Source organism: Toxorhynchites rutilus, chromosome 3, assembly GCF_029784135.1.
Source record: "Toxorhynchites rutilus septentrionalis strain SRP chromosome 3, ASM2978413v1, whole genome shotgun sequence".
Classification (NCBI taxonomy): Eukaryota; Metazoa; Arthropoda; class Insecta; order Diptera; family Culicidae; genus Toxorhynchites; species Toxorhynchites rutilus.
In genome coordinates this window covers 234,206,713-234,233,780 of record NC_073746.1, presented here as the reverse complement: position 1 = coordinate 234,233,780, position 27,068 = coordinate 234,206,713, and the positions used below count along the sequence as shown (strand labels likewise).

At 37.2% G+C, this 27,068-nt stretch overlaps 1 protein-coding gene across 2 annotated transcripts in view; it reads left to right on the top strand.

The window, feature by feature from the left end:
• LOC129776777 (gonadotropin-releasing hormone receptor) overlaps positions 1-27,068 on the top strand; it is a 154,229-nt gene that overhangs the window by 68,538 nt on the left and 58,623 nt on the right. For both annotated transcript variants that reach the window (XM_055782616.1, XM_055782617.1), the window contains exon 3: positions 26,758-26,941. In XM_055782616.1, coding sequence (XP_055638591.1) covers positions 26,758-26,941 — 184 coding nt within the window. The remainder of the gene's footprint in view (positions 1-26,757; positions 26,942-27,068) is intronic.

The window sequence follows — 27,068 nt, the reverse complement described above, 5'->3', positions numbered from 1 at the left end:
TAGAATCAGCCGAGGGCAGAGTTGTGAATCTCGATGCAGAGAAAAGTAAGTGTGGAGATGTTGAGCATTATGTTATCCAGGTTTCATGACCTTAGAATATTATATCTAGCCATCGTTATCTCATAAATTTAACCAGCATCGTACGTTGCGAACACCTCCTGCATAACGGGAACTTCTGGGTTTAGCGGAAACTGACTAACCATTCTCAATACGTGCGTCTACAAGAAATCAAGTGTTAGCCCAAGGACAGCTATGTAAAGGTGTTTTCTAAAAAGGAAATGATGTTTGGCGAAACGATTTGATTGGGCGAATATCCGATTCGGTTAGCCACGGTAGGAGCTTCACGACCGTTGCATTCTGATAGACGTTGGTGAGATTAGTTGAGATACATTCACATCGATTTAGAACCACATTTTGCACAAGTATGGTGAAGGTTATTCGAATTGTGCTGCACAGCAGAATATACATGCGTTGTGAAAGTATATCTTGATGAGATGCGAGCGTAAGAAAGCATATCGGACTAGCTGAAGACACAACCATTCAACAAGCAGATAAATTGTTAAATGAATGACGTTTTTTGTTTGTAGACAACTTTTACATGAGCATTTCTTGTTTTTTTTTTATTTGAACTGGAACTGACACCAAAAATACAAATGCCATATCATAAAGAGATTCGTAAGATCAATGAATAATATATAAATTATTTGGAGTGCAAATTATTTAATAATAACATGAATAAATACATTATTCAAAGTATTGGCCCCCGTTAGCCACTACTTTTGACGTAGGACGTAGGTCTTTCGTTAAGGGTGCCGTTTTTATGAAACAAAGTTAACGCTAATAGGTATTTCTGCTGCGAACGAATTTTTTGCGATTTACATACCAAACGAATCGTAAACTCCCTAGAATTTGTTTGATATACAATACATCGCAATCGTCTGGTGTGCAAATGGTTTAAATTGATTACATTTTACATTTTCCATACATTTGTTCTGCTCATCTATGAGCTTACCTTCAAATGCCGCGAACAACAAGCAACTCACGACGAGCAATGATGAAGAAAATTTACTATATGAAGGAAAATATAAACATTGGATCTCTGTTGAGGCAAACTTTTACTGCGGTTAATGTAGGGTGGTTATCCATAACAGATAAAAAAATCAATCAAAGAGAAACCTAAATTTTTTGTAACGACGCTGAAAAGAATGTTTCTGTATCACTTCCACTGTTGATTATAGCTTAGCTCTAAGATTTCCGAATAGAACTGACGCCATTGTAATAAGTTTCTGAGCTACACAATTGTGGGGGGAATCATCAAGGTAGACTATCGTCGGCTGAACAAGAGAATAAGAGCCCCCGCAGACTACAGACTTTTGTCGGCCGATAGATTGGTCGAACGACTTAATCAGTATGGAGCGATATGCATATGCGCACACTACACCGATACACCGGCCAATAAAAAAGTTTGATAGGCTTCCCGATTGGATTCAAACTATTCTGTCGGTCAACTATCGGCCGTCCGTTTAATCAGTACTGGATAGCATCGATCTACGTGTGAGGTGCGTGGAAGAAAGATCAAATGCACAATACCCTACCCCTCGCAGCTGACAGTATAACAGTGATGTTGGTGTTATATCATAGCAGCAGTAGTAGCATACATTTCCACTTCATTTCCTTCTTCAGCAGACAACGGTGGAATAGGTAAGCCACACTTAATATTTCCTCTCTATATCGGGTGATTTCACTGTAGGATTATACAAACAGCATTGAGGAACCCGTGCAGTGAATATCAGAAGTTTCACACTACGCACACACGACGATTGTTTATCGGTCGATGGTTCAATTCGCTCTCAATTTTGGCATCCGACATACGTGCCGTGCGAATCGCTGAGAATGTAAAACACGCAATGCTCTCTGAATCTCTTTTGGATTTTCTTTGACCGTTCTCTTCTCCGTTGTGAAACACAAATTAAATACAGTCTTCCGAGAAAATTCAGCCAACAGTTGACTAGTGTGCGCACTCTCGACCAACCCGACTGTTTGGTTGGCTCGATATACGCACTAGCAACTCAACCCGACCAAACTATCGGCTGAAAAAAGTCTGCAGTGTGCGGGGGCTCTAATTGTTCTGGAATTTTGTGTGTGATTTGATTTCGCATGCCAGTAGTAAAACTCCATCCACCAAGGACGACAGCTACGCTAACCGAAACCGGCAATATTAACACAAGAGCTTCTGTTGTGAAGAGCACAAACGGAGAGAATTGTATGTATATTCAGCCGCTTCAAGCCATCGATATATGGTTTTGTGTGCGTACGTGCGTGCTTCATAACCTGTATGAACAAATAGCACATCTTCGCTACGCTAAAACCCCATTTGATCCTGCTCCGGTGTACATTGGTCCTGTCGCGATGTAACAATCGCCTCGTTTTTTATGCTATGATGGACGATCGTTTGTTGGTGCAAATTATGTGATAATATAAACAAGTAGGGCGGATAGCGGAAGTGAAATATTTGCGCTAGTGTATGAATAATGGATCTATGGTGAGGCAAATATTCAGTCTTTTTCTATATTCGAAGCAGTGAACATCGCTTGTTTTCCATCAACATAACAGCTTGGTTGGTACCTTTGACATTGTATTGATGCATCGAGCCGACATTATGGCGAAGCGAAGTTTGTGGCGAAGGTTGTACGGAATCATCAAGCTAGACTATCATGAATGTCGTGTTGGAATGCTATGAGTTAGGTACGCTACACGTACAACAATCCGTCACCGTAAAGTCAACGTAAAGGTCAACGAAACATCAAATATTTTTCCATTGAAATCGTAGGGTCGCATTCACATACACCATCAACGGCAACTTCGACGTCGACAACATAAGTTCAAGAGAATAGTTGACGGAACGATGACGGTGACGTTGTATGTGTATCGTACTTTATTTGGGTTCGCGTGCCAGTCGCAAACTGCCTTCAACGAGGATGAAATCAGCTTGATCATAATGAAGCAATGCAACTATTTTCGAGGTTATTAAAATTAACAGAAAGACTTTATTTCGTTTATTTAGTCACCAAGAATAAATGTCGTTCTGGAATTTTTGTATGTGATTTCGTTTCGGTTGTCAGTAGCAAAACTTTCTCCACTTCACAGGATAACAGCTGCGTTTATCTCGAGCATGAGAAATTAATGGAACTTTTTCCGAGCCCAGTAAAATTTAAAAAATGAGTTCCGAAATGGTGAGAAGTGTTTAGATATTAAGTCACTTCAAGCCACCAATGTATGGCTTTGTATGCAGACTAAATAACATGTAGCATGGTATTTGATACTTTCAAGTATTGCCATTGTGGTTGTTTCTATGCGGGGCCAAAGAAAGATTGATGTAGTTTTAAGATGTGGGATAATAGTGCTGGTGTAACACATGTAGCCGAGTGCATGCCAATTGCGAAAAAGGCCACCGGAATAGCGTTCGAGATAAATTTTCAATGCATTGACATGAAAAATATTGCGATATTAGATCAGCTTGTGTATTGTTCTGCGAGGGCAAGTATGAATCATCAATCAATTATCGTCAACTGTTTGTACAACAAAAATATTTCATGGCGATTCAACCTTTCTACTAAACAGTTATTTCTAAAATTTCGCAGCATGTTAAAACAATATCCGAAGTTATAAACAAGCGACTTGAATAAAATAACTCAACAATGCGGTCGTATCTTGGACTCAACCTTCTATTTTATTTCCTATCTATCTGGCAATTTACGGATTCGATTCGGTCATACGAATGAAACACGAACTTCTGCATAACCCGAGAACTAATCAAGCAAATGGAGTCAAATTTTGCATGTTAGGGTTTTTGGGTACGAGAAATGTTTTTATAATGGTTTGACACCCCTTTCTCCTCTAGAAGGGCCAGGGCGCATATTCCAACCAAACATGGCGATTGAAAAATTTTAGAAAACTCTGAAGAAAAATGGAAAATTTCGGAAATTGTATTCCCATATGTTCTACAATTACATCGTGATAAGCGTTGTAAGTGGAAATGGATTTTCACGTGAAAAAACGCACTCCTATATGTTTAACTATTCAGCCATTCCATGCCAAACCGACATAGTGGTTCTCAGATTTTCGTCAAAAGTGGTAATTTTGTTCTATATTGCAAAACATTAGACCCGTATTTTTTATTAGGGAGCCCATTTTCATTTTAGGGTGGTCCGAAAAAAAGTTTTTTTAATTTTTTTTTTCAAGTAAAACTAATTCATAAGCTTCAATTTGATATGTCGGTCATCTGAATCGGTTCAGTAGTTCAAAAGCTATGAATTTTTATAGTGGTAAAAAAGAGGAAAGATTGTTTATTCGAACCACCGGTTAACTTTGCAAAATCATATCTCAAAAACGCAAAAAATAATAGAATCTCTGATATCGAGATATATTATGTATCGGTTTGGCAGGGAATGGCTGTATATAAATGAAAACGGTTCGCCAAATATGATGGTAATCGCAAAACTCGAGGAAGGAACGTTCGATTTGAGATTTCTTCATTTTATTATATCTTCTGTATCAAACATGTATTCAATGTAACGGAGAAACATGTAATTTGCAAGTGATTGAAAAATTTGGACATGAATTGTGTCTGAAAATAATTTGATATTATTTTTTTTATTTGATATTATATTAAAAATAGTAAAGGATCAATTAGGAGATCAATCAATGAACAGTTCTGCGATTGGACTCATTAAGGTTCGCTTAGTAAGAAAACGCGAATGTGTTAAGGTATTGATAACGAAAAATCAATTTTGGGCGAGACGAAGTTTGTCTGGAAGCGGCCTTAATCTCTTCATATATTAATGTAGAGATGGTGATAAACCACCCTGGTTCAATTTGATGTTACCGGCCGGTAACACGCATATTGAACTGTCCTAATTTAATTTAGATCATTTCCCAAATTTCCCGAGGGACTGTGCAACAACACGCTTTATGCTTAGGTTAACTTTTTTTTCTATCTCTGTTTGGTAATTAACCAGACACACCGGGCACGCGCAGAGTCAGCAGCGGACAGCGCACGCTTCATGTAATTCTAGCCCGAGTTAATTTATAGGGCACTAGCTGACCTGGCAAACTTCGTCCCACCCAAAATTTGTTTTTTGTTAACTATCACGAAAACCTTCCCCGGCACCAACAACCCCTACATACCAATTTTCATGTTGATCAGTTCAGTAGTTTCCGAGTCCATAAGAATCAGACAGACAGACAGACAGACAGATCATCTATTTATATATATATATATATATATAGATAAGTTAGCAAATAGTGCTCCCGTGGCCGAGTGGTTAGCGTCTCACATTATCATGTCGGGTGTTCGGATTCGATTCCCGTTCTGGCCGGGGGATTTTTCGTCAAAAAAATTTCCTCCGACTTGCACTGTGGTCACGCGTATTCTAGAGCTTGCCACTCAGAATACGTTCAAAGCGTATTATTTGGCTGAGAAATTTCAACTGAGTACTAATGTTACCAATGGAGTAACAAGACGGGGTTTCCAAAACCTGAATACTTCTTTATTGAGACGTATTAAATTTTCCTGTAACGATTTACATTCATTTCACATTGGTGCCCGTCTATTCAATGCAGTTCGAAATTTACTGCCGGACGATAACTGCTTTCTTAGCTCAGCCATTCCATGTCAAACCGATATAGTGGTTCTCAGATTTTCGTAATTTTTCCACTTTTTTCAAAAAATGATTTTTTTCTTAAATTCATAACTTTTGAACTACTAAGCTGATTTAAATGATCGATATATCAAATTAAAGCCAATTTGCTGATTTGCTTTTATGAAAAAATACCAGTGTTGCATAAAATTTTAATTTTGGCTTCATTATTAATGATTGTATTTGATTTTTATAGTTTTCATGATCTCAGGACCAAAGGTGCTATATTATTTTATTTTTTTTTTTTTGAAAGCTGAGAATTTTTTACATAATATATCTCGAAACCAGAGAGGAGTAGTTTTTAAGTTATGATTTTCCAAAGTTTACCGTAATTATCTCGTAATTATTCATTGTATTTATTATTTATAGTTTTCAAGGTCTCGGGACCAAAGGCGCTATATTTTTTTATATTTTTTTCTGAAAAGCTGAGGATTTTCATATAACATAACTCGAAGCCAGGGAGGCGTTTTTTTTCGTTTTTAAGTTATGATTTTTCAAATTTACCCAATGGTACCCGATGGATAGCTTTTTTTCCAAAAATGACTTTTTTGAAAAATTTATTACTTTTGAACTACTGGACCGATTCAGATGATCGACATATCGAATTAAAGCCTATTAGCCTTGCCATTTTTCGAAAAAATAACACACTTGTCAATTAATTGGATTATAGTCACATGCATCCAGTCTAGTCGCATAGAAATATTGAATGAAAACTGAAAATATTTTAACTTTGAAAAATCATAACTTGAAAACGAAAAAAAATACTTCCCTGGTTTCGAGATATGTTATGTGAAAAATGCTCAGCTTTCCATAAAAAAATATAAAAAATATGGTGCCCTTGGTCCCGAAACGATGTAAACTATAAAAAAAAAACAAATATAATCAATAATTACGAAAACAAAATCCATTTTTGTTCAGAGTGTAATATTTTTTCAAACAAGACTAGCTTATTGGCTTTAATTTGATATGTCGATCATCTGAATCGGTACAGTAGATCAAAAGTTATGATTTTGTGTGGTGGAAAAAATGATTTTTCGGACCATCGGTTAACTTTGAAAAATCATAACTCAAAAACGAAAAAAGCAAACCCTCCCTGGTTTCGAGATATGTTATGTGAAAAATCCACAGCTTTCCAGAAAAAATATTAAAAAATATAGCGCCTTTGGTCTCGAGACCATGAAAACTATAAAAAAACAAATACAATCAATAATAACGAAAACATAATTCAGATTTTGTGTAACTGTAATATTTTTACTAAAAAGACCAGCTAATTGACTTTAATTTAATGTGTCGAAAATTTGAAAGTTATGAATTTTTGAAAAAAAGTCATTTTTGACAAAAATACAAAAAAAAAGATTTTTTCAGACCACCCTAAAATGGAAATGGTCACCCTAACAAAAAAACGGGTCTAAAAATTTGCGATAGAGAACTAAACTGCCACTTTTGACGAGAATCTGAGAACCACTATATCGGTTTGGCATGGAATGGCTGAGCTGTAATTTTGTTCGCACTGTGAATTTAATTTTTATGATAAGCTAAATTCATTAGTTATCGAATAGTTAATCATACTGATTAGGAAATCAGTTCTTAAGAATTTAATTTAAGTTATATGATCGAGTGTTCGTCACTTTTCGCGTTCAGTGGCTATAAAAAAAATCGATAAGTGTGTTATTAATAATTTTCATTTGCAGTTGGGCAAACTAAATACCTCACTAAAGACACTTAATAGTTTAATTTAGAATACTTCTGCCTATTAAGCCTACTTCATGCGGGCTGTTTTGTGAAAACGGTGCAACAACTACTAATAAAACTACTACTAAAACAACAATTAGCGTAGTTTTGCGCTACGGCGAACAGTGTTCACTTGAAAGCTTATGTTTTTACCTAAATTTTGTATGTAGTCATAACCGTGGCAAACTGCGACAACTAAACTTTTAAGCTGATCATTTTTTTATTATTATTTTTGCGTTAGACCTACATTGATAAAATTTTACAATATCTAATGAAAGAGGTTTGTTTTGTATAGTTTTTCGGACAACTTTTCCTTTGACGCAAAAAAAATCAAGCTACAGAGCGTTTCAAAGATTTTGAGTTTTCTTTAAAAAAACTGCCAAAAAATGTCGATATGCCAAGCTTGAAAAGTCATAAAAAAATCATATTTCATTATATTGCGCTCAAATTTGGGATTAGAGTACAGGAAAAAAAAAATATTACAGAACAGCTGACGCCATTTTTGTTTTTTGCCTTATGGCCAGCTGTTCCCCACAGTGCAGTGGTATCCGCTACACAAACTCATTAACAATTCTTCATGAGTCAGTATCTGAGCGATTTCTGTGAAATGATGGTTGAAATTACAACGCTTGAGTGGATCAATGATTTGCTTATTGTTCTCATTGCATAACTGCAATGCACAACTGTAGATGCTTCAGCTAACCAACAACCCACGAAACATGGATTTTCTAGAAAGAAGATCCAAATATGGGAGGAACAAGTGTTGAAAATGGTGAATGATGTGCCTACGATTTACGATCTGCGGACGCTATTGATTGTTTTACTAAGAAAATCGCTTCCATTTAGAATAGGATCTTGGTGGAAGCTCACGGTGAGCATGCAAATCACAATGCTATGAGTGGTTCAAAAAATGGTGAAAATGTGGAACGAGGAACTTGGAAAACCACCTAAAGTGTTGAAATGTGACGAAAACCGGCGAAACTATTAATAGTAAATGTTAACGAAAACAATTGATCAAATTGAATCGTGCTCCGCTCCACAAACGACCGGAATATCAGTAAAGGTAGCACAAAGAAATTTTCCTTGGTAACAATGCCCCGTCACACCGAGCAAACGGACGAAGGAAACGGGTTACCTTCTCAACTGAGATCAACTAACGCAAACAGCTTCGCTGCTTCAGATTACCTATTATTTTCAATGATGGAAAAAGCATGCAGCGGCCATCACTCCGGAAAAAAATATTTTAGACTATTCAAGAACAAAGAACATGTATTTTTAATTAAAAACCCGGTTTCATGTGTAAACACCGGGTAAATAAATTCCAAATGCTGTGGGATGTGTTGATAGAGGCCAAATTGAAGATTCCATTCTCAGAACACATCATAAAATGGTCGGAATATTTTACTCCGTTTGGTTGATCCCGTAAGAGTAATGATTCCCCCGAAGGAAGGTTATATTCAGCTTTTTGTACGGGGCAAAAATTTACTGAACAATGAGATGCAGAACAAATGACCGGTGCTGCTTTCAGCGAATTCGGCAGAACAAAACGTAGCGAAAAAGGCAAAAATAATGAAGTTTTGGTAATCAGGCATTCAATTTAGATTCGGGTCGGATAAAATATGTAACGAAGGGCTTTAGTGTAAATTCAATTTGAAAATCAGATACCCTTCGTTGCCATGTCTATTTTTTGTACTGCAAGAAATATATAACATAAATTACCGTTCTCGTGCCATTCTTCTTCCAACACGTGCGAATATGAAAATGCGGATTGCCATTCATTTTATCCATGGAGATAAGATTGGGGGAAAACAATCTGTTCACTTTCATCGTAGGAAAGGAGAAAGGCACAAACAATTGGAAAACGATTTCATAAATTCCGACAATTCCTGGGTACGACGAACTTGACTTGTCTACATTGCAGAATTGCCACCGGTTGCCTCTATTCTGGCTACAACATCATCCAAGAATGTAGGGCTTCTTCCAAGTACGCTGAATAATTGATTTGATTTATTGTGACCAATCCCTGCTATTACAGTAGATACTTTTCTCAATATCCCCCTCGATCGAAATGAAGATTGACAACTGCCGTGACCAATTTCCCAGCAGAATTTTATATGATACACAAAGTTTGTTGCGGGAGCCCGGTGTCGGAAGGTTTCTACTGTTGACCTAAAGCGGTCGAAGGGATGATTAGTACTGAATGTGCACCAAATGTTTCCCAGAGCAGAAGAGAATACGCTTGGCGTAAACTTCCAAAGAATACAAATAGCTTTATCTTCTCACCTTCTTAATAAAAACTGAACTTCTAGAGTAAAAGTTTTTTTCCCAGATTACCGAGCGATTTTGTTACTTTGACTCTGACCTTCTTTTTAACTGACATGTGGTTGAGATAGAAACGAGCTCAAGCGCTTTGCTGAGGTAGCAAGGGAGGGCTGAAGGTGGGTAAGATGCGCTAGATGTATTTCAAACACTTCCACATGCTGACGTTATTGGGGTTTCAAATATATTCTGATGACAGTGATGTTGGTAATTTTGTTCCTTATCACAAAATATTGGACCCGTATTTTTTATTTTTTCATTAGAGTCCCCATTTTCATTTTAGGGTGGCCCGAAAAATAATTTTTTTCCCTTTTTCCAAAAATAGTTTTTTTTGAAAATTCATATCTTTTGAACTACTGGACCGATTCAGATGATCGATATATCAAATCAAAAGACAAAAAGCTAGTCTGTTTAATTACGTTTGCAGAAAATTTGTATTTTGTTTTCGTTATTATTTTTTTATCCCATTTATTTATTTATCAGGCTCATTAGAATTTTATCTGTAACAGAGCCGGGTTTTTATCGTGTACATGTACATATATTTATGTTTCTATAAATTGTAAATTACACCGTAGAAGTAGTAGCTATTCAGGCGTTAGGTTTTCTGTTCCATTATATTATGGTAAATTACACTCTAGTAGCCATTTCGGCGTAAGGGTATTCTATCTGTTCTTCCATTGTTCAGCAGACCGGACAGCGGAGACAGTTGATATTGATCATTGTTGCGTTATTTATAGAACAGCAGCCCGATGTTTCTTGCAGAGCAGAGCAGTTGTATGAATGAATCGATCTATGTTCCACCGTGGATCGATCTCCATAGCTAATGATGGTTGCGTGGACGTAATTATTCTATAACAACACAAAGATGGTCAATTGAGGGCCCTGAGTTTGAACTCACGATCGATCTTCGTTATTATTGGTTGTATTCTTTTTTTATAGTTTACATGGTTTCGGGCCAAGGACGCCATATTTTTAACCTTTGTTCTTGAAAGCTGAGTTTTTTACATAACTATTCCAACAATCAAACAGACGTTTTTTCGTTTTTGAGTTATGATTTTAAAAAGCTCATTGGCTTTAATTTGATATGTCAATCATATGAAAAAGTTAAAGTCAAAAGTTATGAATTTTTGAATTTTTTGGAAAAAGGGGAAAAAAGATTTTTCAACAAAACAAAACTACCACTTTTCACGAAAATCTGAGATCTATATCGGTTTGTCATGGAATGACTGTATATAAATGTGATATTTTTTCACAATTATGTGGAACATAAGTGTAACAATTGGATACTTTTAAAGGCAATGCGCCATGTCCAATATATTCTCATACTCACACTCTCACACTCACAGCACATACTCTATCTTTGTATAGGTGTAATCTTGCACTATGTTTATACAATCCATTGACGGATCTGTTCGATTATTTTCATTTATTGTATATTGTTTATCAACAATGAGAAAGTTTCGTGCTGCGGTGATAAAAATGTACTTGGAATGAGTGAACCCAGGCGTTATTTTCTTCAACCTTATGAAAACCTGGAAAAATTTCGACAAAGGACTGAGCAAGCGATTAGGATTATCGGAGAGCGAAAATCACAGCACTATGTACGTAAAATGGTCGCTGACCTCAATGTTTCGAAATCAACAAAGCACAAAGTGCTCAAACATGATCAGGGATGCCAAGCTTTTACGAAACGAAAAGTTAATGGTGTTTCGGAAACTTCGGAGAAACGATTTGAAACGGATGTTTTGCAGAATGGCTGAATGGCAGAATGTCTCTACGACCAAACGTGGAAAGATTGTACGGGAATGATCATGGCATGTTTCAGCAGGACGGAGCACCTTCTCATATTACGATTCTGGTTCAGAACTGGTGGCGGGAAAATTTGACCGATTTTTTGTCCTTAGGTTAATTTCTTCCTAGTTCGCTGAATCTAAACCCCTCGGATTACCTCGTATGGTCATACATACTGTCGAAGGTAAACGATCAAGAGGTGTCTACTACAAGACAGTGATCCTCCGTATTTGGGACGAAATGTCGACGGAAGTAGTGCGTGCCGCCTGTGACGGGTCTGAAAAACGTTTGAAGCTGATCTACAATATTGAAGGCGGTGTTATTCCGAAACGTATGCTGTGATCGATCAACAGAACATTATCCTTCATTCAAGACAATAATCAATAAAATCTGAATATCTCATGTAGAATAATCAAAGTTTGAATCTGTATGGGAATATATTGGACACAGCAATACTAGATCATCGAGCACCTTTTGGCATTGATGTGCATGCCTGAGTATACGTTGAGTGATTGACTTCATTTAGCTTCAACTTTCTCATAAAATGCCCAATGCCTGGAGGAATACCTACAAACACACCTACGCTACGCTATGCTATTAACGAAAATAGATGTAATGAGCCATATCAATGAAAACAAAACAAATAGGCTATAATCGTACAGGAGAAATGGCATGCTTCCTTCCGTAGGTCCCATTCCGTCTATTTCTATTGTTGATAATTTCACATCATTAATACAGGAAAGGCATTTGTAGGGAAAATGAATATGAACCAGATTGTTCGTCGAAGTGCGTTCGACCGTTCGGATAATAAAATTAGATTTACATTCTGGGAATTCTCGTATCGGAATTCAAATGTATTCAACTATAAATAAATCGAATCACACACGCTTTTGTTGTACTTTTAACAGAAAACAGTCATATTTGACTGAAGCATTGCTAATATTACATGTTTTATCCACTGCAATATACTGCAAATTAATACAACTATCAATTATCAGTGTTGTTATGAGTCCTAGAAGTCTTCTATATATAAAAATGGATTTCTGTCTGTCTGTCTGTCTGTCTGATTCTTATGGACTAGGAAACTACTGAACCGATCGACATGAAAATTGGTATGTAGGGGTTTTTGGGGTCGGGGAAGGTTTTCGTGATAGTTTGAGACCCCACCCCCTCTCTAAAAGGGGGCCTCCATACCAATGAAACACAAATTTCTGCATTACTCGAGAATTAATCAAGCAAATGAAACCAAATTAGGCATGTGGAGGTTTTAGGACGCAATAAATGTTTCTATGATGGTTAGACTATTCACCCCCTCCCTAAGGGCATAAGTAGAGAACTAATCAAGCACAATTTGGAATGTGAGGGTTTTGGATATGAGAAATGTTTCTATAATGGTATGACACCCCTCCCTCCTCTGGAATGGAGAGGATATTACACATATTACAACCAAAAATATTCCAACTAAACACGGCAATTCAAAATTTTCGGAAAACTCTGTCCATTTGATGTTTGAGCTAGCGAAATTTATCTTTGTTCGAAACTGAAAATGGATTTTAATGTGATGTAACGCACTCCTATCTATACCAAAAAAAAAAGACAAACATTTTGCGATATAGAACTTGTCAATATCTTGATCCTATAAGTTGTTGATGTTTTTTTTCCAAAATACGCCCTTTTCTTTTGTTTTTCGTTCATTCTAGGGCAAACATAAACAATGTTTATGGGCGGCATTTTAGAGGACACATTTGACTCTACAAAAGTTCAACTTTCTTAAGTATGTAATGTTTTGCATTAGAGTAGACTTAATTTTCGGAGAAAAACATGAATAACTTGGAGTAGGATTAAGATATGTGAACGCTCAACCATATGTAACAACTTTGTCGAAGGCAGTTTTTTTTAGATAATAAGTGTCTTCGACAAAGTTGTTTTTGGCGCTTCTTCATCTAAGTTGCTTTAGGGTGACCATGAAAAAAAGGATTTTACTTCTCCAACTTTTATATTTCAAATTCTACATCAAAACTGTCTCCGAGCGGCATTTAGAGCTTATCAATTATATATATATATATATATATATATATATATATATATATATATAATTATATATATATATATATATATATATATATATATATATATATATATATATATATATATATATATATATATATATATATTTATACATATTTGAAATGATTCGATGTACGCCTGAATATCAAATTGCTCATTAGTTCAATACCAAACATGTGTGATTTAAAATGAAAACAACCCTGTTCCAATTTAGATGTCTATTTTTGATAACGTATTTTCACCGTTATCAAAACACGTCCGTTTTTCTGATGAATCACTAATCGTATTTAGAAAGCAGTGAATTAAAATTCCCCCCAAAATAAATTTCTCTATAAAAACACAATCCGATGCTTTTCTCACCGCTGTCCACAGTGCACAGATTGTTCAAATATAGTAACGAACGTTTTGTTTAAAACATCATGCTTACTTGCCATAAATCATGCGAATCGCTCAGATTTCCACAATGTAGGCTTGTTGCTTCGGTTGCCTAGTAAGATAACTGCCTCCTAACGGGCTCGAACCACAATCCCTGTTACAATATCATTAATTTCGACCGACAGAGTGGAACCTTTTGATTTATGTCGGTATCGAAAATTGGACAGTCAGGAAACGGAACCGTTTTCATGATTGAATACGGAATTTCCTTCTAGCGAATGACAGCAGAGAAATGGGATGCTGTGCCTTACCCAGTGAGTTATAAATCGAGCGTTTTATTATTGCAAGCCACAACGGATTGACACCCCTCGGACACGCAAAAGTAAATTGTTAATCATTAGGAGTCATTCAATTATCTTTAATTCATTAAACTTGTGGAAATTTTCGGGAACTTTCCGATTGATTTTCCAAAATAATTGTTATACAAAATATCGAAATCGGTTTAATTTGCTAATGGAGCGAGTAATTTAATTCGATTCAAGCGTATTGAGGCGCGTTGGTCATCTGCTTTTGGGAAAAATCAATTCGTTCGCTCAGTAAGATGATAATGGAAGCAGATTTCTGTTGGATGGAGGAGCGCACAAAACCACATGTAGTGGCATAAATATCGACCACTCATTCATTAGCTTTATCATTGTTGTCGAGGGTAGTTAAATACTTTCGCGTGAATGTGGCCCGGCTCAATTCCATAAATGAAACGCGCTCGCCTTGGTGCCCTGTGGGAGAAACATCAATTGCAGAAGTTATTTTATGGGTTATTGTTGCCAGAAATTTATTTGATTAAATGCCCCAATTTAACATATTGCTCACGAGTTTTCTCGTGTTTCACGTTCCGTCTGTTATGAAATGATTACTGATTACGAAATAACCCTTGTTTTCTACACTTGAAGGTTAAATCATTGGTTTGCCAAGTATCTAACATAGCCTACCGATTACTCGCCTTCGTCTCATCCACACCGAAGGAAACGATCTCATTCATGAAATCCTAACAAATGAAGCGTTCAAGTTTACCCCAAAACGTGCGGTCCTTAACGTGTTAATAATGAATCCTTTCGCGTAGCGCGGAAAAGTTTTCCTCTTAATCCGGTGAATAATAATAATGTCTAAGCAGGTAACATTTTTATAGCGGCATAAATGAAATATAGAATAAATAAATCAATTTAAATATTCAGTAAGTAAAAGATACAGTGCAAGAATATCCTGAATATGATTCAGTGTGATCATGTTCAGCTTAGTATCTTCAGAAGAAAGGAAGGAAAATTGATTCTATGTGTGCCAAAAATCTATCAGATATGTTGAGAACAATTTAGCTCACGATAGAGTTTCGGAAACCACAGACGTTTCTTTATTCGTTTGTTCAATAAATGACTGGAATTTCTCAGATAAACCACTTGGAAGGATCGCAGGCTCGAGAAACCTTTGGTAACATGTAGCATATGTCCGATGAACCCCCAGTTCCATTTAGTTCCTTTTTTCTGTAGGAGCATTGTACCACTGCGACCATTAATTTGATCCATTGTAGTGCACTCCAGTTTGCTATGTATGCAGTGTCAGTTCATTCCATCACTCAGGGAATAAGTGATAGTCACACCAGGACTTTGCATAACCCCCCACGAAGGTATGATTTCCTTTATGAAGTTCCTTACCTTTTTTGGTTCAGCAGACCAAATCTCGTTAGGCATAAGCATGCCCTTTCCAAGAATCCACAGTCTTCGCTGAATTAGTGTACTGCATTGACACAGTAAATGTTCCGAAATTTTCAGCTTCGAAATTGCAGAAACGACAGTTATCATCTGCCAGTTTTCCGATTTTTTAAAGGTGATACCTGCTCGGACAGTGTCCGGTCAATAGACCGGTTAATGTACTCAAATCTGCCTTATTCAAGCTGCGTAGGTTGCGTGTTATTCTGTCACAAGGTGTAATAAATAATTTGGATTGTCTTGGTGTTGATAGAGCCCTGCAGTTGGCTTCAATCATTGATATTTCCCAGGTTTTGAGCTCGGATTTCATGCATGATTATCCACAAAATGGCTCAGGCCCGATGAATTTAGTTGAAGATCCTAATCTTGCTAAGAGATCGGCTTTTTCATTACCTTTTATACCGCAGTGACCAGGCACCCGGTATAGATTAACTTCGTTAGTAACAGCTAGTTGTTACAAGGATAGAATACATTCCCAAACTAGCTTTGACTGACATGTGTACGCTTTTATTGCATTCAGAGATGTTTGGCTGTATGAGAAGATACAGATATTGACGTACCTGTATTTTCTAGCCAAACAAATATTTCTACATGTTAGAATAGCGTGTATTTCTGCTTGAAAAACTGTAGGCCACTGTCCAATTGGAATTGACATGTCGATTCCTGGTCCAGCAATCCCAGCTCCCGTAGATTTACCAATTTTAGATCCACCGATATAAAACACGAGTGATCCTGGACGAGTTTTGAGACCACCTTCTTCCCATTCGTTGCGATTGAATTCAATCACTTTGAAGGGAACACTGAAGTTAGTCTTTGTTTCCATCCAGTCTTCATTCATGCTTACTTTAGAGTTCAGTTGAAAATCTTTCAGGATTTGTAAATGCCCTGTTAGATTCCCTTCTAGAAAATGTTTCAGCCTAAGAGCACCTTTTTCCGCTTCAAGTTGCACATATTGGTTCAAGGGTAGAAGGCAATGAGGTACATATCGAGGTGAAGCAGTAGTATATCTGTATTGGCAAGCAAAATATCGTATCGTAATTATTTGCATTAAACATGAAATGTATATGGATGAAACAAAACAATGTTCAAAGTACTCACGGTTGCATGATAATTTGAGCCGAAATTCCCCTGAAATCGTTCAACTGTTTGTTTTTTAACAGATGACAATTGTATTGTGGCTTATTTCGATTATTTATTTACGTTTTTAATATTTTGAGCCGAAATTCCCCTGAAATCATTCAACTGTTTGTTTTTTAACAGATGAAAATTGTATTGTGGCTTATTTCGATTATTCATGTAGTAAGAAGATCCAGAGAGCAGTTGTATACTTAGATCTCGAAAGCAGTAACATTATCGGTGAAATTTTTATTAATTGCCAATTATTTTCTCACAACATACACACCGATATTGAAATCCTTCAAAACATCAACTTCGTAACGTTAAAATAATGAAATTTCGTTTGTTTCTGTGAACGTGGGGGGGTCTTGAATATGGCACATGGAAATATCACTTTTATCCGTCTTTTTCGACGTGATTTCACAAATATTCACTGCACGCTGTCACATTAGCTTCATATTCAGCGGGAACTCTAATAAAGTGTACGTTTTTAATTGATAAAACACTTCCTGAAAATAGCATTTTCACATGGATGTGGTAGGCAATCAAATATAAACACAACGACTGACGTCACTATTTGAGAAATAGTTATGGCAGCGCATGCTATGTCGCTTGAAAAACCACCATCTTCATTACCTTTTTTCCATGACATTGGGTAGAAGGTATAAAAGATCATCTAGGGCTTTGGAGGGTGCGCCGGGCATTGCTCCAGTTATTGATAAGCATGCCAGACGTTGTAGTTTATCGAGCTTTTTCTGAGCTGATATTTGTGTGGTTTTAAGCGAAGCATATGTTGATCTGGATCTCACTATTACCGAGTAAATCCAGTGAAACATTTTCGGTTTTAATCCCCACTTTTTCCCGAATATACTACTACAAACCCAGAGCGCAGTCTGGGCTTTAGATATTGCATACTCCAGTTGGTCGTTCCAATTTTGTTTTTAGTCAAGCATGACACCTAAATTTTTGGTTCCTTTTGAAAGCTCCAATTGTACACCTCCCAATCTAACAGGTGGGATCTTATACTTTCTTTTTCTGGTATATGGAACTATGACTGTGTTTGAAAGATTAACACTAAGTCCTTCCAAGTTGCACCATTTAAGTGTGTAGTTAAAGGCTGTATGCATTCTATTGGAAATAGTATACTCACATTTACCCCTCACTAAGATGATTATGTCATCAGCAAAACCAATGACTTTGTATCCCTTATTAGCTAGACAACTAGGGACCACAACATAGGAGACAGAACTCCTCCTTGAGGGCAACCTGTAGTTGGTTTCGTTGTTAGAGTAGATCCACCTATTTTAGCTGTTATTAGTCGGTTGGTTAGCATGGTATATATCCAGTTGGAGATGCACATGTCAAAACTACATTTTTTCATAGCTTTATTTATGGAGTTGTAGGATGCATTGTCAAATGTTCCCTCAATATCAAGAAAAAATTGAAATTTGTTCAATGGTATCCTGTTCAAATATGATGATTTGATATGGAGATCAATTATCTTTTCCATCATGATGGAATGTTAAGATGACAGATGTTAGACTAATTGGTCTATATGCTTTGGGAGTTGTCCTGTCACGTTTACCAGCCTTGGGAATAAATATAACCCGGACTTCTCGCCATTTACTAGGAATGTAGCTTAGTACCATACTAGCTCTAAACATCTTCGTCGGAAGAGGGACAGTGATATCCTTGCTTTTTTTGTAACCGCACCGGATGAATCCCGTCTGTTTCTGGAGATTTAAAGGGCTTCAAGGAATCCACTGTCCACTCAACCCTCGACTTCGTAAAGACCGCCCTAGCCAATTAATTAGCTCTATTCTCGTCTCTGATTGATTGATTTCAGACTACCAAGTCCGTTGGTGTGATCCTTAGAAAGGGCTTTATGAAGTCTTACTACACCAGGTAAACTTTCTACCTGTTCACAGGTGAACTTCCAATCCCTACTCTTAGATTTACGGATTTCTTTGTTATATTCTGTTGGACTGTTTTTATAATCTTTCCAATCAGAGGTAATTTTTGCTTTGTTGAAGAATTTTCTAGACAATTTTCTAAGCCTTTCATGTTTTTTGTTCCACCAAGAAGCATCCTCACTTGAAGTTTTTTGCTTCAGTGGACAGTTTTCTTCGAAGGTATCTTTAATATTGGTTTCAAATTCTGATGAAACTATTTCGAAGTGCTCAGTGGAAGAAATACTTTCCACTTATATCAAAATTTTCTCCTGAAGTTTGGGAAGATAACTATCCCAATTTGTTTTTCTCGGATCTCTGAATTGTTCGATCAAAAGTTCGATCACCAGAATTATAATTAAATGTTATATGTTTATGATCTGCTGGGAAACTTCATTTGACACATGCCAATTTTTTATCTTATCTGGTAGTTCAGAACTGCAGAGTGTTAAATCAAGAACTTCTTGTCTAATAGAGTTAACAAATGTTGGGTCGTTTCCTTGGTTACAAATGTTAATATAATTTGACATTAAATATTCAAGCAAACATTCACCTATAACATTAATGTCACTACTCCCCCAGACCGTATGTTGGGCAGTGACGTCACATCCTATTATGAATTGTTTGTTATTCAACCCTCTACCGTCCAAGTTTTTTATTAACCTAAGAAACCTACTCCACTTTTATCTCGGCAGAAAGCTGCCAGCATAAAAACAATGTGTATGTGTGATAGATGAAAATATTCTAAAGACGTTCTAGTGGGGGTGAACATTGAAAATAATGTCTGAATAATTTTGATTCCGCGAGTAAAACCGCAGCGGAGGATCTACAGTGTATTGTGAATGAGCCATGTCACACAGAGCGGGGCGGTTTTTAAATGGAGAAAATAACCGTTGCGATATCCGCGGCGGCGAATCCGCCTAATGTGACATCAGCCTAAAGGCGGGCTTGGGCTGTAGAGGGTTAATTTACAGTGTTGTATCAGCGTAGCAACTTGAAAGGGAGGAACTTCAACGTAGTCTCCTGGGATGTTTGTGTGCTGTCATAGAGAAGCTTCCTTTTTTGTGTAGAGATTCTCGAATCCTAGAATTGTAGAGCCAAGGCTCTTGAACAAGAGCCACATCCAAAATTTCGTGAATGAACCTGCTGCTTGCTCCCTTGGCGTGATGATGGTTCACCTGAATAAACTTTATTCTGTCCAGCATTTTGTTCGTCTTCATTATTCAGGGAGATGCTGCCGGAACCCGAAAAGCTTGTTAGGATTGTTCATGTGAGTCCCACGAGTTGCGCGGTAAAGAAGGCTACATCAGTGACCCGCTTAATGCAGTAATGGCGGAAAATACTCTGGAGGGCGCCCCGGTGCTCCACAGGCTCCGTTAAGGCAGGGTATTCCGATAAAGCCAACCACCCCTCCCTTACACCTCCCCCCCCCCGCCATTCGATTAACCCCTCGGCTCAGGTCGCGTAACACCTTGGCTTAGGGGTTTACCATGGATAACAGCTATTACAACCATCTTCCTCTCAATAGTTTTAGGTTCTTTTTCGGACATGCTACTATAGAGATTCGTCATTCGCAGGCGGAGTCAATAAATTAGTCCCATTCAGTTGGAATAAGCGGTAAACTCGCCGTCACAGAAATATCGAGGACTTTTTTAATTGAAAAGATTTTTTTCTACCAATGGAACGAGAGTGCCGAGGACTTTTTTTAATTGAAAAGATTTTTTTTTGGGCCCTCAAGCTGGGTATCGAATTCTCTACGGAGAAAACTGAAATGGTCGTTTTTTCTAGGAAGCACGAACCCGCCCAATTCCAGCTTCACCTATCCGGCAAAACGATCCAACACTCTATGTTTTTCAAATACCTGGGTGTATATTTTGATTCTAAGTGTACCTGAGGGAGACACATTGCGTATTTGAAACAGAAATGCCAGCAAAGAATCAATTTTCTCCAAACAATTACCGGAACATGGTGGGGTGCCCATCCAGGAGACCTCATTCAGTTGTACAAAACAACGATATTATCAGTGTTAGAATATGGCAGTTTTTGCTTCCGATCAGCTGCCAGGATTCATATTCTCAAGCTGGAGAGAATACAATATCGTTGCTTGCGTATAGCCATGGGGTGTTTGCATTCGACACATACGATGAGTCTCGAAGTTTTGGCAGGAGTACCCCCGCTTACTCTTCGGTTCACAGAATTATCCTACAGATTTCTCATCCGTTGCAAGATCATGAATCCATTGGTGATTGATAACTTCGAAAATCTACTCCAACTGACTCCTCAGTCAAGTTTTATGTCTATATACCATGAGTACCTTACCCACGACGTGCACCCTTCACCAGGCATCTCCAACCAAGTTTGCTTCCCATACTTCTGCAATTCCTCTGTCATTTTTGATCTGTCCATGCGACAAAAAATCCATGGAATCCCAGATCACCTACGCTCCGATTCTATTCCGCCGATATTTTCGGCAGAATATGGGAAAGTTGGATCTGATAAAATGTTCTTTACTGACGGTTCATTCATAAACGAGTCCACTGGCTTCGGCATCTTCAATGAAAATTCCAGTGCCTCTTTCAAACTCAAAGATCCTTGTTCCGTGTATGTCGCTGAACTGGGTGCGATATATTACGCATTAGGGATCATTGAAACATTGCCCATCGACCATTATTTTATTTTTTCAGACAGTCTCAGCTCAATAGAGGCAATCTGCTCAATGAAGGTTGATAAACGCTCATCTTATTTCCTAACTAGAATAAGACAACTATTGAGTGTTTTGGTCGAAAAATTATTCAAGATTACCTTAGTATGGGTTCCCTCTCATTGCTCGATTCCGGGGAATGAGAAAGCGGACTCGCTAGCTAAGGTGGGCGCTTCAGAAGGCACACTTTTTGAAAGGCAAATTGCTTATAATGAATTTTTCCACATTCCTCGTCAGTATACGCTCGTAAGTTGGCAGCGCATGTGGAGTGGTGATGAGTTCGGTCGTTGGTTACACACGATTATCCCTAAGGTCTCGACGAGTGCATGGTTCAAGGGATTGAATGTAGGTCGTGATTTCATTCGCGTGATATCTCGGCTTATGTCCAATCACTACAACCTAAACGCGCATCTCTATCGCATTGGGCTCGCAGCAAACAATCTTTGTGATTGTGGCGATGGCTACCACGACATCGAGCATGTTGTCTGGTCGTGTATCCGGTTCCATGCTGCTCGCTCTCAGCTCTCTAGAGCACTGAGAGTACAAGGCAGACAATCGGATATCCCCGTCCGGGATATCTTAGGTAGCCGGGATCCTGATCTTCTGCTTCATCTATACCTGTTCCTCAGAAACGCCGATGTCAACGTTTAATGATGTTTCCTTCGTTGTGTCCCCGTTTCATATCCCTCCTATCCAATCGATAAACTTTTACTTAGTCGCGGCAATACATACACACACTCTTTACAGATGCACGGGCCGAAGGTTGTGCAGTCCACTGATTATTCAACAAGAGCCAAAGGTTGTACCGCTCATGACAACTCTACACGAGCTGATGATTGCGCCGCCATTCTATCCTGGATTCCTCGAGTCGAGAAAGACGCACCACGCTAGATATGGGGTACAGACTAGGGGGGCGTTGCTGATTAATGCTCAGCTGCATCCCAATAGGAAGTATCCTGTGTCGGGCACACGTACAGAGCATCGAAGACTGCGACATACCAATTATGAGGACACTTGTAATACTAACCTCGAGTCAACCGCGAGTAATCGGTTACATATTACTAACATAGTCTAAGCAAACATTGTCAAAATATTGAACTCCCGGCCCCGTTAGGCTGACGCCATATGAGCCTTAATAAAATATATATTTTGGATAAAAAAAAAAAAAGATTTTTTTAATTTCGAAGCATCTAAACCACAGACACAGAGCCACATAAAATTGACATTAGGAAAACAAGCACAATTGCGATCATTTGTCTCCCGGATGAGGTACACATTTCACCTTTCACAACACAAGTTATCCACAAATATTAATTTCAAGATTTTACAGATCCAGCTTTGTGATCCATATGACGAATTGCAACAATTCAATCCTTTGCAACCATCCTCAATCAGCTCGAATGTTCTCTTGAATATTAAAGTCTTCATTCAACTAATCGACCATCAAACCCATTTTTCATTAACAGGAATTTAAATCCAAATTGGCACATAAACATAACTTTACTGTTACTGCCAGTATACGACTTACGCCATTCCAGAGTTGGCACATTAAAAACAACTTCTATCTGTTCAAACAGAAAGTGGGACGTTTGATAGCAGATGATCTTTCCAGGTATGTCGGATACATTCTTCTATCTCCTGTTCCCACCAAACGTTTAATTAATCTACGAACACAGAGAACACTTAAAAATAAAAACAAACTTAATGCTCACCTCAATGGAAACATTGCTTTTCTTCCGAACCGGTCCCGCTGCTAGTCTAACAAGAATTGTAATCTGTATCTATCCAGCAACCGTTTATTGCTTTCCATTTGGCGAATAGCTTACCATCGTATGGAACTACTTTTGTCATGCGGAGCTAATTTTGACAATTTAGTTTTTCAGTGTTACTAACAGATTTTTTTTTCATTCATCTTATGAATCATTATATATTTGAATTTTTTTATAGAATGATAATTTTGGTATTACTTTACATGTGTCGTTTTGAAAATTCAAACAAGTGCTTTGACAAATTTCAAAGCACTAAGAGCCCATCCATATACCCATTTTGGACATTTGAAGAGGGTTAAGGGATAAGAGAGAGATTATACGTTATTGGATTGCGAAGATTTTTAATAATGAAAAAAATAAACAAATTCATATATTTCGACTGTAAAAAAGTTGTTAACTGATTACTTATTGTAATCAGTTGTGTAACTTATTGAACACCGCAGCTCCCGCCAGGTCAGATTCGGGTCAAGAAATCTCAGCCAGCAATTTTTGTAATTTCTTCGACCAAGTACAAATAACACGGAAGCCTTCTGAAGATAATTCTCCCATACCAAATCATTAGCATCTAGTTTGTCTTCCAAATTTTCCTTTTCAAGACTCCACAATTCAAAACATCACCACCACTAACAATAAAAACAAGCTGCGGTGGGTCATGTATCAATCGAAAGAACTTCACATACATTTATGCAGGTCGCACAAATATTCAGATATTCAGTTCCTGGAAAGAAGTAAAAACTGCATCGCGATTCCCACCCCTTATAAATTCATTATCCAACAAAAAATATATAGAAGCGACGGTCTAGTGACGAAGAGAATTCAATATGTATCGAACCGTGGGGCGGTTGACACCACAAAACAAATATGGTGGCAAGTAATCTGCCGCTATTTCCGAGGAGGAGCAAACAGCAACCGCAGCCAAAACACCCGAAGCTGCTGCTGTGAATAAGGTGGCACGCAAACCCATCAGGACTAGCCACAAGTTCGAAAGAGTAGAATTTTATGTATATCCCTGTATAAATAATTCCATACTAGTTTTCTGCCAATTCAAAAGCTAGACGACGGCTTTCGGTTATAAGTATAAGTCGGACTTGATTATATATTACATATGATTCGATTATCAATTTATTAGAGTCCAAAATTGATAATATACAGTTTGAAAAAAAAATTTTTTTTATATTTCAAATATGACCTCATTTAAGAAAAAATATGACCTTTCAACGTTAAGGTGAAATTTAAGTGGCTATTATATGTACAGTGGGGAAAAATTCGAGATTTTTGAAGATTTTGTTTGAATTATCACCAAAAAATGTTAATATCGATATTGCAGTGAAACTAAGAAAGATAGAAATTAGGCGTCAAAGAACAAATTGAAGAGTGGTTAGAGAGCTTAAATTTAATTGATAGAAACAATCAAGTTCAGTGTGATTTTTTTGAATAAAATTAATAATAATACATTAAAAATAACAAACTAAAAATGACTTTAGGTTATTTAAATCCTCTAATTTAGATGTTCCACTACTATATCCTGTACTAAATTTTCTCATTTTTCAAATGAAAGCAACTGAATCGTCCTCCGTAGCGTACTTTTCAATGTAGAGCCAATTTGAGGCAACAGAATCCGAAACAAGATAAAATTTCTATAAAGTTCTAATAGTTCTAATAACTAATTCGAACATATGCGAAGAAGGTTTTTTTCATCAAATATGATCGTCTATCGCCTCCTGAGGGATTCTGGATGATTTTCACTGTGTATTAGAAATAGGAAATTGCGTTACGTAGGGGGGGGGGGGTTGTTGGGGGTCTAAAACGACGCCTAAACAGGAAAATTTGTATCCCAGCTTGCATGAGCATTCAACGGGACATCATCACGCTTGCTCGTGCTTATCATACTGGTTCAGCTCCGAAAGTGTCAACATCTGTACTGTCATTGGGACTCAAATACAATTTATTATACCTTTGCACAGCTGCCTATATTGATTCAGATTGTTAAGACAAAGAAATGTAGAGAAATCTATGGAGGAAGGAATCTAACAGTTAAAGCACTCTCAATCCCGCTGATTCTCTCTTTAATCAACAATTCACATTATTCACATTTTCTCAAAACAGTTTTTCCATACTACCTCTAACGTGATAACGATCGGAAGGCCGAAATCCATGTATATCATTTTATAATTCAGATTCATACAATAAAAGTTTCAGCATAACAAAGGAAAAAGATCATATATTTCAAATAAGTGTCCCTTAAATTTATATATTTAAGTAAAAAAGTCTTAGCTTTTTAAAAGTTACATCTAAGGCTGGGGTTTCTTAGATCTCGACACCTTGAAAATCACAAGAAATTAACAACATTTTTAATTTTTTGCTTGAAAGTAGGCATTCAATTGAGCCATTTTTTCCCAACAAATCATTTCAACAAAATAGATTGTCCCAGACCGTCTTCCAAAAAAAGGGTTTTTTTACAAGTGGCATAGGATGGCATAACATTCACGTTTACCACTACGCCACCGGCAACGATTAGAATACAACAGCGAATTTTTCAATCGAATATGAACTGCACAAAAAATAATGTTTCAATTCCCTTTTAAAATTACGATCGAAAACTTCGCTTCAGTGTGCAGATTGAATAAATGTGAAGTGAAAGAAAAGAGCACTGAAGAGAAGGGATGTTTTTAAGCGTGAAATAGTGCTGCACTACATTGAACCATTGAGTAAAGATTGTTTAAATTCGTCCAAAAAAGTGAATTTGTATGGCCCTTCCGCTAATACCTTTATTCTAGCTCACACACGTTAAAGTTGTGCAGTGATAGTCACTGTGACATCTCTTCCATCTATTATCTCTAAATTTGATTTAAATTCATTCAGAAACAATTTTTTTGCAATATGTGAAAAATACCTGAAATGCATCCACTATCATAGGGGTTATAATATCTTAAATTGAATATCTAATGATTACTAATGCCATTTAGGATTATCAGTTGAATGAAAACTGTGATCGATCGTTTTATTACTTTTCTTCACGATCATTGGAAACATCAAATATTTTTTTCTTATTTAACGAATCGGCATTACTTAGCGAAGCCGGCCTTGTTAAATTTAATATATTTTCTTATGAATTGGAAATATTTTCCGCCATGACGCGAAGTACAGAAAACACTCAACGGGGATTAGTACTTCCGCTTTGCGCTATCTAGGCCAAATTGAGGGATCTGTGAAATTAATTTACTTATTTATAGCATCAGAAGTGTTTGTTTTGTGTGTTTCGTTTGTAAATCAATAAGTGAATGGCCCTCTTATAGTCCTCTGTCCTTATCAGGACAAACATTCCGGCCCAGCCAATGTAGCTGAATCCACGGTTGAATCAATTTTTAAAACTGGTGCCATGAAAAAGAATTCAGTGGAAGTTATCGATAAATTATCTTTTACGCTGTATAGTTTTCATGAGTAACTACCAATAATTTGTTCCATCTTCTTCAATTGCAGTCGATGATTTTCCGTGTAGCGAAGGGCCCCTTCGTGGAGGATTTCTATCAGTGCGTCACCCATGGTTTCTACACCGAACGATGGCAGGAGCAACTTTACACAACTTTTACCTTGGTGTTTATGTTCATCATTCCGCTGATAATACTCATTGGCACATATCTGTCGACTTTTAGGACAATATCAAGTGAGTACACACATCTAGAGACGTGCTTTAAAATAAATGTTTAACCTTTATCTCAATTTGAATGCCATCCTGCACCAGTCATCATTGCCCTTCACAGAAATTGTTATTTACTCCGGCAGACAACGAT